A 15,392-nucleotide genomic window follows, 5' to 3' on the forward strand; every position below is an offset into this window, starting at 1 on the left:
AACTCCTCTTTTTATATTATTTGAGTTGTTCATTTGTGTTGTATAGTTCTTAAAAGAGTGTGAACCTGGGAGGATTAGCTTGTACATTCTCTTCTGAATACAATGTTAGCAATGAAATACTGGTTGGAGTTTATAAGGCCAATTGTACCATTGCAAGCTGTATGTTTGGTCCTGCAATTACTAGATGTGAGAATCCAGTTATAGAAATGAAAATCTAGCAAAGACACTAGCCTATTCATTAGACATTACATAAATGGGTCCTTATCAGTAGCAAATGATAACTACAATGTCAGTGGGGCAGTGAATCTACTCTTGGTTTTACTCAATGTATCCAACTTTAGAAACACCGTGCATGCCTCAAACAGGTTCATCACCTTGGATATCTCTTTTAAAGTTTGGACTGGACCAAAACTCAGAGAAGATTCTCTAGCCCTCTCACTTAAGGACCAGCAGCTGATCCAACAAATGTGGAAAGCTTACTGTCACCCATAGATTGCTTTATGTATTCCCAAGCAAGGATTTCTATATATATAATTAAAACGATGTTTTCAAATAACATTAAAGTTTAGCAAAATATAATTCAAAAGCACACCTCCAATCGAATTGTTATGCATATTTTTGATTTATGATCAACCTCCATTGCCAAGGTTTTTTTCTCTAAAAAAGCAATTAAAAGGCCTATATAATGTTAAAACCCTTGATAAATGTAATAAACAAATGACATATTAAAAAGATGGAATCAATGTCCCATTAGAACGGGAACAGAAATATGAGAATGGCATATGGTGGTATAATTAGCATGATTAGAGAGACCCAGGAGAACAGAGTTTGTGCTTCAGGGAATATGTAATAAGAAACCAAGATATCAAGTTCACTGCTAAGAAAACTACAAAATCAGACTAATTTTTTTTTTTTTTAGTAAAGGGCACAAAAAGAAAGACAAAGGACACGACTCATCCACATTTGTACAATTTGCAGTTCCAGTGATTTTAGGGGCAAAGATTTAGGCCTGTGCTCAACACTCTTCTATGGAAATCAATGGATTCCCCCCCCCCCCCCCAGATCTGTAATTACAGCATCCTTAATCTGTATGAAGCCAAATCATTCCTTTCAAGGAGTTTTTATGGATGGAATCTTGTTCTTCATACCGGGTGATGTGGAGGGAGGGACACAGCAACAGGGATGTGAACATCTATCAGTCTTGTTCTTGTAGCATTTTTCAGAATTGTACCAGCCTTCACAGTCCATCCTACTTCCCAATTCTAATGTGTTGCTCTCCTTCCTGCATAGAATTTGTGTGTATTTGGGTGTACACTACCCCAACATGTATGCATTTTAATGAGTGTGTTTTCCACTGACTAAACTGTGTCACACTCCTCACAGTTTTCCTCAAATGTACACATACATTAGTGCATATAGATCTATGTTTGAGATTTCCCTTTCAAACCTATCAGAAAGCTTAGAAATTTACTGATGGCTAGCCTTGGGCAGGATTAATAGATTTTCCATAGAGGTATGTAGCCCCTCCAATTTCTTCTCTTGGGAGCAATTGTGTTGTCTTTCTTTTCCTTTTCTCTTCTATCTTCATCAATAGCTTTTCTACCTGGTTGACATGTAGGTGTGTTCAAACAAATCCCTGCTGAATGGACTACTCATGGCTACTAATGTTCAAACAACCAAGGCAAGAGCAGTCCTTCAAATTAGGTCCTCTTTGGGAGTACAGTGCAGAAATTAAATAAAAGAACGAATAGGAAATAAAATATAAAATACAATAGGCAGCAGCACAAAAATCTTCACATTGAACCCATTTTCTGCTCTCCAACTTTGAAGAGACTAGCAGCATGATCTCATTGATTTTGATCCTATTACCCACATAGCCCAGAAATGCTGATGGTAACAGGAGATTGAGGAAGTGTTGGAGGATGGAGGAAGCAAGATACACCTTTTGCTTTGACTCCTGTGCCTCAGAGGGACTTTGGGCAATTGCATTAATCACATCACTCATAATTTGACCCCGCAAATAGCCTCTCTCTACATGGATGCTGAATACTGATGCTTCACATCCTTATCCAGACATCTGCATGCCTCCCAATACTACCTCCCAGCATCTGTGCATTTAGGTTAACATCTGAGAGGGGCTCCTGCATTTATTCAGCTCTATGGAGACATAGGTACCTGACTCAATAAGGTTCCTGAGCATCTACACAGCCTAGGTACATACAGATGGGACCTTAGGGCCACAAAATTGGCCTTGAGGGGTGCATGCAGACTGCACATTGGCACTGGTCCCAGCCCTGATATATATGAATGTAGAAACCTTCTCTCTTTCAAATGTCATGACAAATATAGAGGGCTGGGACTAGTGGGTGTTGGGTGCATATGTGGAACGGACATACTGGCTGTGTAACAGGAGAGATACCAAATTGCTTCTTTTCCTCTTTCTCTCTCCCTCCCCTCCCTCTCTTTGTGTCGTGGGTCTTAAACTGTTATCATTATGAATGTCTGTTCTGCTTTTGATAAAGTGTGTAGGGCTATTTTCAACACCAAATAAACAAATCATGCTGTTACATCCATCGGTATTATGTTTGTTACAATTATTTGGATCTGTTGAAGAGCAGATGCTATTCATCATTTCAAGCATAGTTCTAATTTCTGGGACAGAAAGGTGGGATTACAAATAGGTTGTGCTTGGTATATATACTGTGGATTGGCATATATTGATTTCAGTAAGGATTTGGGGTGTATCTACACTGTAGAAATAATGCAGTTTGACACCACTTTAACTGCCATGACTTCTTCCTACAGAATCCTGGGATTTGTAGTTTTGTGAAGCACTGGCACTCTTTGGCAGAGAAGACAAAAGACCTTGTAAAACTACAAATCCCAGGATTCGATAGGATGGAGCTGCAGCACTTCAAGTGGTGTCAAACTGCATTATTTTTAGAGTGTAGATGCACCCTATGTTGTGGTTCTAATAAGCAAGCTCATGTGTGTTCTTATTGTTGCTAGAAGGTTTGTAATCCGAAATGGGAAAGATAAATATTCACCATCTATTGTTAAATGGTCAGAAGAACTAAATGCTTTAGCTACTGAAGAAAGACTATACAGATGTTAACTACAAGAAAATTTGTTTTATAGAATAGCGAGGTGTTACAAACTGGCGCTGCTATTTGCTCCGCGAGGGAGCCGCCGCAGCCAAACCGCACGGCTCCCTCACAGAGCAAAAAGAAGCTCCAAAATGGAGCTTCTTCTGGCGGCGCGCTAATGACGCAGCGAGGCACCAATGGCGCACTCGCGACGTCTTTAGCGCTGTGCAGCGTGCGGACGCACAGCGTCAAGATGGAACGGCCACCACCATTTGTTACGGACAGAGTCCGTAACAGGAATAGGGGCGTCTGGAAGAGATGCTCCTTTTTAAAACTGGGACGTCCTGAGGACGTCCCAAGTGGCGGTTTGTAACCCGCCATGGTCAGCTTAGAATAAAACTCAGGGTATGCTAGCCCACTTTTCTATCCTATGTACTCTCCTCTTTCCCCCTTTTTTCTTATATTTCTTTCCTTCCCTCCATCTTTATAATTATACTTTTTAAAATGCAATTAAGATTTAATTTTTCAAAGCTCAAGTAAGCCTTTAAAACATCATTGTGGGTGCGAGTCATGCTTGGGAAACATGCTATTATACATGACTGAAACCTACTTGACCAGTCTTCTTTCATTCTTGTACTGGAGGAAATCTTTGCCTACTATGACTCTAGTTCTTTTTCCTCATTGGTGATTTGTTCCTGTAGAGATGACCTAAAATAAAATGGCACTTCTGCCAAAGCGACAGAGCATAGCTTGAGTAACAGTAGAAAGAAACTAGTCTAGGTAGTAGAGCATCCCCATAAGGTACCCAGGGGAAGGTAATGGAGAAAATGCCAGAACTTTTACAAAAAGCTTATATAAAAAATAATTTTATTTATAAAGTAAAATAACAGGCAGATTGCAAGGTGAATTATGGGAAATGGGAAGATAGTGACTTGCTGCTCTCTCTCTCTCTTTTTCTTCCTATCTACCTGCATTCAGAGAGGAAGCAAAAGAGAGAGAGAGAGACTGGTATATTGAAGGCAGCAAGTTTTGAAGCTGGAAAGTTGCAAAGAGAAAAAGGGTGGTGGTTAGAGATGGGGGGGTTTGAGATATTATATCTAAGCTTCAATTATGATTAGTCAGAGGCACTTCAGAGCGGGGGGGGGGGGGGAGGAGGAAAGCTTCCCCGAATGACCATACAATCCATGTGCCTGTGAATTATGGCCAAATTTTGATGGGTGGAGAACTCATCTGTGAGACCTGAGAGTGCAAAGCAGACATCTGGACCAAGTCACCCAAGAATGGGTCACACTGAACAGCTGCCTCTTCTCAGTGAGGACAGAAGTTCAGAGAAAAGGAGTAGAAGCCGACAGTTTTGCTGGAGATGTCCAGGGAGAGTGAGAATGAGAGATCAGGATGGCAACTTAAAGGTCAATTTCAAAGTGCTTTTCTTGGAAAGTTCTTTTCTGAATAAAATGTGATTTGATTCTGGGCATATGTGTTTCAGTGCTGACAGATGGAGCATTGCCTATAGGGATCACACTGTAATTTAGAACCAGTGTGGTATAGCAGTCAGACTGTTGAACTGGGACTTGGAAAAGTCAGGTTCTACTACCCATTGAGCCACAAAATTCATTGGACCTGTCTCTCTCATGCAAAGAAATCTACTTTTCAGGGTTGTTGTTGGGATAAAGTGAGGAGGAGGAGAGATGGGGGAGTTGAACTCACTGGAGGAAGGGGTTGGTGATGAATGAATGAACGAATGAAAAAAATGGCTGACAAACTGCTAAACTGATCAAATGAACATGTGGAAGATGTTGACTTTTATGCATACCACTCAATCTCTGGTAGCCAGGTCCTCCCAGCTAACCCTCACAGAGAAGATGGAGACATTGGGACATGTTGGGGTACTTGGGGACAAACTGGTGGCAAACTGATGCTCTCTAGGAACAATTGTCCCATACCAAAAAAAGCAGAAAACTACAAAAGAGAAGTGACAAGCAGAGACAAGGTCATTGCAGTATATTAAAATAATATTTAAATAAAATTAAAATTTAAGTATGTGGATATGAAGTCCATGAATAAATAGTTCATTTTTTAAAATCAAAAGGACTAAAGGGCAATTACTAACATTACTGCAGAATGTCCGAATCTGGATCATTGACCACATCATAGTTAATGCTGGATTCCTAACCAGCTGTTCTGATTAAAGAGTAAAAACACAGATGACCAAAGAAACAATCTAAGGCTTTCTTGTAAGAACTAAATTAGGTTGTGGGCCCAAAATGGCTTTGTTTTAGAAATTAAAGGGGCCATAAAGAGACCAGTATGATAGGGTTAAGTAGTTTTCATTGCCTGATAGTCTCCTCATCTCTTATCCACCCATCATAACCACACTGAAATGTAAATAGATACTATGCTAAGCATGGCTGCATTTCCAAACCTTTGATAACCGAGACATGACAGAAGTCTGAAAACGGGTCCAGTAGTGATGCCATGAGCTGTGAATCAGCAACTGATGGCCAGTTCATTGTAAATGTGATCTTCATAAACTAATAACCTACATCCTTCCACAAAAGCCTCAATGGTAGATCCTCATCTGTTATACATGGGTGAACCTTGGATGTCTCACACTGCTATCTTTCAACAGAAATGTGTCCTTAAAGCCACTCGGGGTGGGGTGGGGGCTACTTGCCTCTGGCCAAGTACCTAACATTACATTTAACCAACAATTTCATCGGTTTGGGAAATTACAATCCACAGTGTTAGATACAGTGAAAATTTGGGCATCCTAAAATTCTTTAGAACACATATGGATTGCAAACTTCCTGTCCTTCCAGTTTTGTGAGCGTATCACAGCTTTCCCATATAGATTACACATTTAGGGATAGCTGGGCAATAAGCAGGTGTGTGTGTGTGTGTGTGTGTGTGTGTGTGTGTGTGATATGGCCAGCAGATCATAATTTATAATACTTGAATCCTGTCCAAGGATAAAGGTGAGATAATGAACAAAGGAAGGAAGGAAGGAAGGAAGGAAGGAAGGAAGGAAGGTTGGTTCTATTGATATGGTTCTCCTGTTGACTGGAAAGACTATATAAAACACATTTTTTAAACGTATGGCATATTTATTTTGTAGCATTTAAATCTGTCTTATTTACAACTGATCTTAGACTGCAGCTCACATTCAAAATTTAAACTTTGGCAGGACTAACAACAGAGGCCTCAACATATTTGCAAATTATATATTTGTAGTAGCGTGGTTTTTTTTCCTCCACAAGTAAAATGATTATAAAAGAAATGGTTATCTTCAGTTACAAGGTAACATACACCAATTCTGCAAGGTGCTATAAATTCCCCCCATGGAATCCATCCTCTGAGCTGGATACTGAGATGAAGACTGGTCAGGAACATAAGCAACAGAGTTCCATTGTAAGTACAGAATTTTTAGCAGTTCAGTTAGTGACAATAAAGGCTCTTCCACAGATGCCTGGAGTCAGTTATGGGCTCCATCCTTCGTCTCTTTCATTGACCACTTCATCTTCCTCTGGGAATGCTGAGTCGTTCTGCTTTTTTAGATGTTTAATCCCTGTAAATTAAAAAAACAAACCTATTTTTAAAATTGCATACAGGCAAATCTAAAACATCTCTTTGTCATGCTGAAGGAAGAAATCTAGCAAACAAGGTTACCAAGTTTTTTCAAAGGTCTCTAAGGTGATAACATGTGAAAATGGCTGTGTTTACCAAATGTCAAAACTTGGGTGTCTATATCATGCATAAAGTAAGGGTCCACTAGACATGGTATAAGATTGGTGGGGATGCCTCTTCTGATGTCTTGTATATGCATGTACCTTCATGTTGCCTACCGACTTATGGCAATCCCATGAATTTCATAGAGTTTTCTTAGGCAAGGAATATTCAGAGGTGGTTTTGCCAGTTCCCTTCTCTAAAATATAGCCTACAGCACCTGGTATTTGTTGGTGATCTCCATTCAAGTGTCACACAGAACTGACCTTGTTTAGCCTCCAAGATCAGGCAGGATTCAGTGCCTTCAGGGTATTTTGGTTACATTGGTGTTTTGTTTTTCATTAAAGGCAGTTGCATGGTGTATAGAATTTGAACTGGGCCCATTCCTGCAATGCAACTCATCACCACTACCCAAGAACCACTAGTAATCATAAAAAGAAATATATATACTTGACTGACTTCAGCAATAGTCATTGATGAAAGCACCTCTGTCTAGTAGGCTGGTCCTAAGGTTGTGAAAATTTTATTAAGAAATAAAGGAATTGCTTTCTTTCCTCCGATAATTTTGAAAACCTCATGAGCTGCAGAAAGTAGCAAACAAACCATTTCACAATATGGAGATAATGACACTACCATCTTCTACGCTGTGAAAAGTATGATAGGTGAAACTGGTTAAAATAAAACAAAAAGCTGTAACGCCACACAGAAGCAGTTCCCAAATTCTCAAGAAACTTGCTTACAATAAAATATTATTGATCTTTCCAATGCTGTCACCTAGGGATGTGATTCTTATTCTTGAAGGAAACAACCAGTAACTTTAGCAATATTCTTCCTGCTGTGAAAAGGTCTTCAAAAGTTTTTGAAGTCTATTTGCAATTTGAACCTTATTCTGTGCAAAATTCAGATGTGGTCGATTTGCACAAATAACAGCATTTTCTGTGCAGAAAACAATACTTCTATGCAATATTATCTTCTATACAAAAAAAATTGTTTTCTTTGCAGAAAATGCTGTGATATTTCTATGAAGAAACATTTCTACACCAAAAAAGCTGTTTTCCCTCACAGAAACTGCTGTAATTGGTTACCTATTCTGTACAAATTTCACACATGGTTGTTTTGCAAAAGAAACCATTTTTTCTGTGCAGGAAACAAGTTTTCTGCACAGAAAGAAATGTTTCTGTTTAGAAATCCTGTTTTATGTGCAGAAAAAGTTTTTTCCTATACAAAACAACCACATGCAAATTTTGCACAAAGTTAATCCAGAACTGTGAAGATTCTTACCAGTCCAGGATTCTTCTTGTCAGGATATCATCACATTGAAAAACCCATGTCTTTTGACTAGTTTTCAACTTTTTTCAAATATTCTTTCCATTACTATTGTCAACTCCACTCTGAGCCAAGTGTAACATGCTTCAGGTACAGTTAAGTGAAAGGTATTCTGGATACATTTTTAAGGCACGTTCTTTAAGCATTCTGATAATTTGTGTAAAGCAGTGACGAGGGAGTGTATGGTCCTCCAGAGATTGTTGGACTGCAGCTGCCTTGAACACTCACCATGTTGGCTAGGACTGATGGATTTTGTAGGCCAATAAACTGTGGACAGCTGCACATTTCCCAACCCTAAAGTAAAACAATGTAAGCATATGTGAAGTTGAAGGCTTTCACAGCCGGCATCCATAGTTTTTTGTGGTTTTTTCGGGCTATGTAGTCATGTTCTAGAAGAGTTTTTCCTGACGTTTCACCAGCATCTGCAGCTGGCATCTTCAGAGAATCCTTGCATAGAAGTGAGGGGGGGTATATATACTGTATACTGTGTGACCTTTGATCGGAAGGAAGTGATTTATATGTTAATCTGTGTGTCGGTCTGTGTTGAATGGCAAGGCCTCAGGGTGTCTATTTAATAAGTGATCCATTATCTGCTGGGAAATCCCCTGGTCCTGGATGGCTTTCATTTGCATGTTTTGAGTTTTGATTATGGTGTTTTTGAGGACTGGTAGCCAAACTTTGTTTGTTTTCTTCTTTCCTGTTGAAGTTGTCCAGGTGTTTGTGGATTTCAATGGCTTCACTGTGCATCCTGACCTGATAATAGTTGGCATGGTCCAGAATTTCAGTGTTTTCAAATAGCATTTTATGCCCAGGATGGTTTATAACATGTTCTGGTACTGATTTTTCTGGCTGACCAATCTGCAGTGTCTCTTGTGTTCCTTGATTCATGTTTGAACACTGCATTTGGTGATCACTATGTAGACTTGTCCACAGCTGCAAAGCATGCAGTAAACTCCTGCAGCTGTGAAAGGGTCTCTCCTGTCTTTCGCTGAGTGCAGCATTTTTTGGATTTCCTTGGTTGGTTAGTAGATCACTTGGAGGTTGTGTTTTCTCACCAGTTTTCTTATTCTGTCTGTGTCTTCACTGATGTATGATAAAAATACCTTCCCTTTGGGTAGTTGTTTATCTTCACTCCTATGGGTCTTTCTAGGTCTGGAAGCCCTTCTGATGTCTGAGCTGGGGTAACCATTAACCTGTAGAACTCCATCTAGATTCTTCAATTTCCAGGAAGTCAGGTTCATAGATCCTTTCTGCCCAGTCTACCAGTGTTTTGATTATGCTTCTTTTGTGTCCTGGGTGATGGTTGGAGTTCTTGTATAGGTACTGTATATGTCTGTATGTGTAGGATTTCTGTATACTGTGTGGCCTAAACGTTGGTTCAGTTTTCAAATGACCAGGACATCTAAGAATGGCAATGTTCTGAACCATCTGAACAACATCCACACTAACATCCAATTCACAATGGAAAAAGAAAAGGAACATCCACACAGATAACATGTAAATCATTTCCTTCCAACCAAAGATCACACAGTGTATATATCCCCCACTCACTTCCATGTCAGCATTTTCTGAACATACCAGCCACAGATGCTGATGAAATGTTAGGAGAACATGCTTCTAGAACACGGCTACATAGCCCAAAAGCACACACAAAAAAACAATGTAAGAATGTAGTTGAATGATTATATTTGGTTCACTTAATCCATTTCTTATTATCTTTAATCCTTAGTGTGTCTCTCCTCCTGTTCCTCCTCCTCTTTGTTCTCTGGTATTCTAGGTCAGCTTCTGCCCCCCCCCCCCAAACAACTGACCTTAAGAGCTAGCCATCAGATTGTGTTTGCTTCCAGTTGAGGTGTAAAGAGAATGATATTTCCACATCTCTCTTGCTAGTAAGCAAGGTTGTAACAAGGACTTGCAACTGGGGTCCTGCCTCTGATTGCTGGAGCCTTGCTTACTTTTTTTAAAAAACTGGGGAGAGAAATGTCCTTGCACCCAAATTGAAAACTGAATAGACCTCTTTTGCTCAATTCAACAGCTGGCTTTATGATGGGTGAAGGTGGCAGTTACAGTTGGCTTTCCATATCCACAGATTCTATATCCATGAATTCATGATACAGTATGGCCCTCTTGTTGCTTGATCCAAGGATTTCTCATTCGGTTTTAATCTTTGTCTTCCTCCAAGACACAGTGATCGTGCTCCGCTACGTCCTTTGTGATCAACTAAGCTGACATTCCTCATTACAAAATCGAGGTCTCTGTGTTCTGCCTGACTGAAATTCAGCTTGGAATTTCTGCTTTGTGTGTATTGTTTTCTCTCTTGCCATCTGTTCTATGGAAATGCTCATCCACTCCTCACAATGTAGGAGTGATTTCCCTGGGTCCATATTTCCTTTCCAGCCCACAACAATCAATTTGTACCCTAGGTTCATCTTCAGAATTACTCCAGTCAACAGTCCCTGGTGTCACAAGAAAAAACACACATAAATATTGGTGCCTTATTTTGTCTCACTTCTGAAGTTTTCTTCTTTCCTTTCCCTCAAAGGCTTTCATTTCACTGCAGGTAATTTAATCCAATTAATGTTGATGAAGATAGCTCAAATGCAAGCTTTTCTCAGTATGTGTACACTAATATGCTTTGAACTGGCAATGCATTTAAGATTAAATCACCACCTCAAAGCTTATTTCCAGATTCAGGATAAATTATCTATGCAAATGAGGTGACCTGGTGACATTTCCACAGTCATATCATGAAATCTCCATTTGGGAAACTGAAACTTGACATCTGATTTGATTCATCTGACAAAAGTAGAGGAAATCTGAAAGTGAATAAGTATTCAAAAATGGATCTCAAACTTATTAAATATTCCTTGGGATTTTCAAAAGAGCAAATACTTAATATATATCCAAATCAAAGGACTGAATTTAACAATTCTTTTAAAAAGTGTTGAAGTTCACATAATTGAGATTTTGTTACATACAGAGGAACAGATCTAAAGATTTCTTATATGTATCAGGGCTGTAATGAATATATGGAGCTACTCTGCTCACCAAATGTGCACAATTTATCTCAGTGAAAGAAAGAGACCTTTGTGTGCATTTCTTTAGGCAGGGCTGATCATTGCTCTTCATCAAAATAAAAGGAGGAGTATGAGCAAAAAGTAAGAAAGCTCTGGATTATGGCATGTCTGTATATATAAATTATATTAACTATGTTATAAATGAAATTTCATAGAGAGGCATTAATGAGCTTGGATTCTTCCTTAGAAAAAAGGCTGGAATCTGGCAGTGGCAGGATGATCCAAAAAGTAGTGGGAGCAGCAGTCATACAGGAAGGAAGATACTGAACACATGGGATACTTGGAAGCAGCAGATTGCCTGTGTTTCCCACTTGTCTACGAAAACTTATGCTACAATGTCTTTGTCACAGTTCATCTGCTACAAACCCCTTTGCTTCTTCATTATTGCTATGCAATCCTGGAATAAGTACAATAATGCACCAACAGAGTTTGGGCCTAGGACCCTGTTACACTACACAATTACAGTCCTGTTGTCCCACTTTAACTGTCATGGCTACATCCTCTGGCATCTTGCAGTTTGTAGTTTGGTCAGATGGAAATAGAGGAGCTCTCTAGCTGAGGATTCTAAAGTCCCTTCCTTCAGCTGCCAATCCCAGGATTCCATAAAATGGACTTAAAGTAGATTCACAGCGCTATAACTGTATAGTGTGAAAGGGCCTCTGAATATTTCTTTGGAAGGGGGCATTTTCCAATGCATTGGTGCCAATGGGAAGTTTTCTCCTAATGAACTGGAAATTCTTTGGGGGTGGCAAACAAACTCTGATCAGGACTACAGCTGGGGCAGGGGGTTAAAGCACCATCTCCGCCACTCTTCCAGTATGGCCTGAACATTATCTTTTAAAAATAAACAATGTAAGGACAAATTGCATGACACACTACAGTTCACAACTCGTGCATTACTAAGCTATGGAAAATTTGGACCTTCATCTGGAAAATGGCATGCACATTCAGTAATAGTAACTACATAGAAGCATTAGGACATGAATCTGATTTTTGCCATCTTGATATATCAGTGCTAGAGAAATCTATGTCAAGATGCCTCATATCCAGGCCTAAATGCAATTGATAGTCCCATCTAGAATGGATTCATTCAGTCCATGACTTTTGCATCGACTACAACTTTTACCATATAGGCCATACTGCATGGGCTTCTAGGAAATCCAAAACATCTGAAGGATGAAAGGTTCCCCCAATCTGTCCCTATTCAGTAAGTAGCATGCATCCACTACAACTCTTCAATTTCTCTTCAAACACACTCAGTTTTCTGGCTCTAATTAAGTCTGTGCTTTCATCTCATGCCAGAATGCAACCTGGGATACTGATAGCTCAGAAATGCTACAATATAAAAGCACCAAAACATTTTTGACCAAAATACTGTACAAAGTTCTAAACCTAACACCAAGTCTCAACTGGAATAGAACTAATGAATCAATTGCTTAACAGTAAATCAGCATTTATGTAAATCACACCGAACCATTACTCTGAATCCAGTTGTTAGTCACAACTATAACAGACTCAAAGACATTTCTAAACATGTCTTTTTACAAAATTTCCAAGGACTGAATGAGTCCATTCTAGATGGGACTAGCAATTGCATTTAGCCTTGGATATGAGGCAGTTTGACATAGATTTCTCTGCCACTGATATGTCAAGCTGGCAAAAACCAGATTCATGTCCTTATGGTTCATATAGTTATTATTAGTGGCTGCACATTTCATTTTCCAGATAAAGACATTGGTTAGTTGAACTGCTGTGTATGGGAACAATATTCTTTCCTACACACAATGGAAAAATATATCCTGAGTCTTTGGCCCTGAGTGATCAAATCTCCATAAATAAATACATTGTAATAATCTTACTATATTCAGTTTTGCTATGAAATGGTTTAAAAGTTCAGCCAGTAGATCAGTAAGTCAGGGAAGAGACTCCCAAGCATCTATTTTTATCCTTTTCCATGGTTTCTTCTTGCAAGTAATGCACCATGTTTGTCTCTAAGACTCGTTTGGCTTTGGCCAAACTCCAAAATTTACACACAGACCCCCTCTAGTTTTTGCTGAACATTAGCCAGTATGTTCTTCCAGAAAAGGAACTAGAGAGGCAACGTATTTCCCAAAGAGGAAATGTCACAAGGTCCCCACGATTGCTATAAATAACCACAGGTGCTAATTTATGCACCTCTATACTATAATAACCAGATACCTCTTAGCCAGGAGCATAAAGATGACTAGGATGGCTTTGCCTATCCAACTTCTTTCAAGTTCTTACTGCTAAGAGAAGCTGCACCTGTCCCAAATGGTTAAAGTGTCCTGGCTATCACTGTCTCATGCTCCATATCTCCATGGTTTTGCTCTTGTCCAGCAGCAGCTTCCATTGCTTGAATATATTTAAACTCTCTCCTAGTTGATTTACTATAAGTTTTAAATCAATATATTTTAATTTGGATGATTTTCATGTGTAATGGTCATTTTAATCCTAGGTTTATGGTTTTTTTTAATTTATGTGTTTAATGGTCAGATATATATTGCATTTTAATCTGTGTTATACTCTGCCTTGACCCTTGGGGAGATGCAGGAAATAAATAAATAAATAGCCTTTGGCTGTCACAACAGGATAAGGGAAAAGCTACAAAAGAACTGGAGGCACCGAGCAACTTGAAAACATGAGATCATAAAACACAGCCCTGCTGGAAGAAGTCAGAGGCCCATCTAGTCCAAAAAGTGCCCATACTACCACGTTCTGCTACAGCATCTGTCGCAGAGCATGGTCTGAAACAAATGGAGCTGCTTTCTGATACTAAATAGGTCTAGATACTTTGGGCAAGTCACATGCTTTCAGCCTCAGGGGAAGGCAATGACAAACTGCCTAAGCACAAATCTTGCCAAGAAACCCCTATGATACGTTTCCCTTAGGGTTGCCATATGCCAGAAATAACTTGAAGGCACACAACAACAAAGGTCTGGATATAGCTTGGATAAAGACCACCCCGTGGTCTTATTTGGATGTAATAATAAACAATGCATTTTTCACAATAAGAACAAGCTTAGCTGTCCCTTGGATTCACATATTTCCACCACCACCACCTTTACTCTGCCAACATGGCAGCAAGAAGATGAGAAGCTTTTGTTTTCTTTTTTGGCTAACGGCTAACAGTTCTCTCTAAGCTTTGACAAATTACGATTAGCCTTAGCCATGGTTTAATGAAACAAACCAACTTGGTTTGATGAACCACAGTTAAGATCAATCATAGTATAGAGGGTTTAAACATAATGCTAACTAGCATAAATGTAACAAGCAAAAATGCTCATTTCCTCACAGATGAATCATAACAGGAGGAAGGTTGAGAGCATGCAAGCCTGAGGATCATCTGGGCTTGTTACCATTATGCTAAACCACAATTAAATCATAGTTTATCAGAAGTCCTGGAAAAATTATTTTTCACACTACAATTCTCAGAAATTGTCCAGCTAGCATGATCTCAAGTGTTGTAGTCCAAAAGGGTAACATTTCCAAGCTCTAATGTATCACAGTGTCCAAACATGGCCTATGTATTTCACATCCAAACTCATGAGGGGGATGGAGAAGGAAGAAATGACACCCAAAGCAACAGAGTCAACCATTTTCTAACCATTTGATAATTCCTCTCACCCCTCCATTCTCTTGCTTCCCTTTCAAAGGTCAAATACAGAGTTACAACTCTTTTGTAGTCTCAACAAAGTCAATGAAGCCATTGTCTACTCTTCTACAACCCACTGAGCACAGGAACAATACAAGCCTGTGTTGAAAATGGCTGGCCCCTTTTCACATCATTCTTCCAGAACCCTTGGCTTCATTTTGCTCCCTCTACTTGGATACATTGGCTCCTTGTGATTCTCCCAGAAAGGGGTTTCCTGAACGCAGCTGATGCTGTCACATAATCTCTCTGCTGATCAAACAAAGCACCTCTTTGAGCTGGACACTACATTAGCATGTGGCTGAAGAGTACAATTTGTTTGCTGACTGCCTCCAGAAAGAAAGAAAGAGAGAACAAAAGAAAAAGAAAAGGCAAGCAACAGAGTTCCAGGCAAGACTTGCCAACATGTAAACATTTCAGATTTCCCTCATTAGTCCCCAGTTGGAATGGACCAGCCAATCAAAAGGCTTCTGATAAAAGAACAGATGCCTTAGAGGTCAAAGATTGACT

General features: G+C 39.4%; 1 protein-coding gene across 1 annotated transcript in view; it reads right to left on the minus strand.

The window, feature by feature from the left end:
- Positions 1-6,248: 6,248 nt before the first annotated feature.
- The window catches only part of PPP1R1C (protein phosphatase 1 regulatory inhibitor subunit 1C), a 47,769-nt gene continuing 38,625 nt past the window's right edge, over positions 6,249-15,392 (minus strand). The window contains exon 6 of the mRNA XM_089523253.1: positions 6,249-6,651. Coding sequence (XP_089379379.1) covers positions 6,563-6,651 — 89 coding nt within the window. The 3' untranslated portion in view covers positions 6,249-6,562. The remainder of the gene's footprint in view (positions 6,652-15,392) is intronic.

This window comes from Sceloporus occidentalis, unplaced genomic scaffold, assembly GCF_023333645.1.
Source record: "Sceloporus occidentalis isolate IW3139 unplaced genomic scaffold, rSceOcc1.0.p SCAF_4, whole genome shotgun sequence".
In the NCBI taxonomy this organism is placed as follows: Eukaryota; Metazoa; Chordata; class Lepidosauria; order Squamata; family Phrynosomatidae; genus Sceloporus; species Sceloporus occidentalis.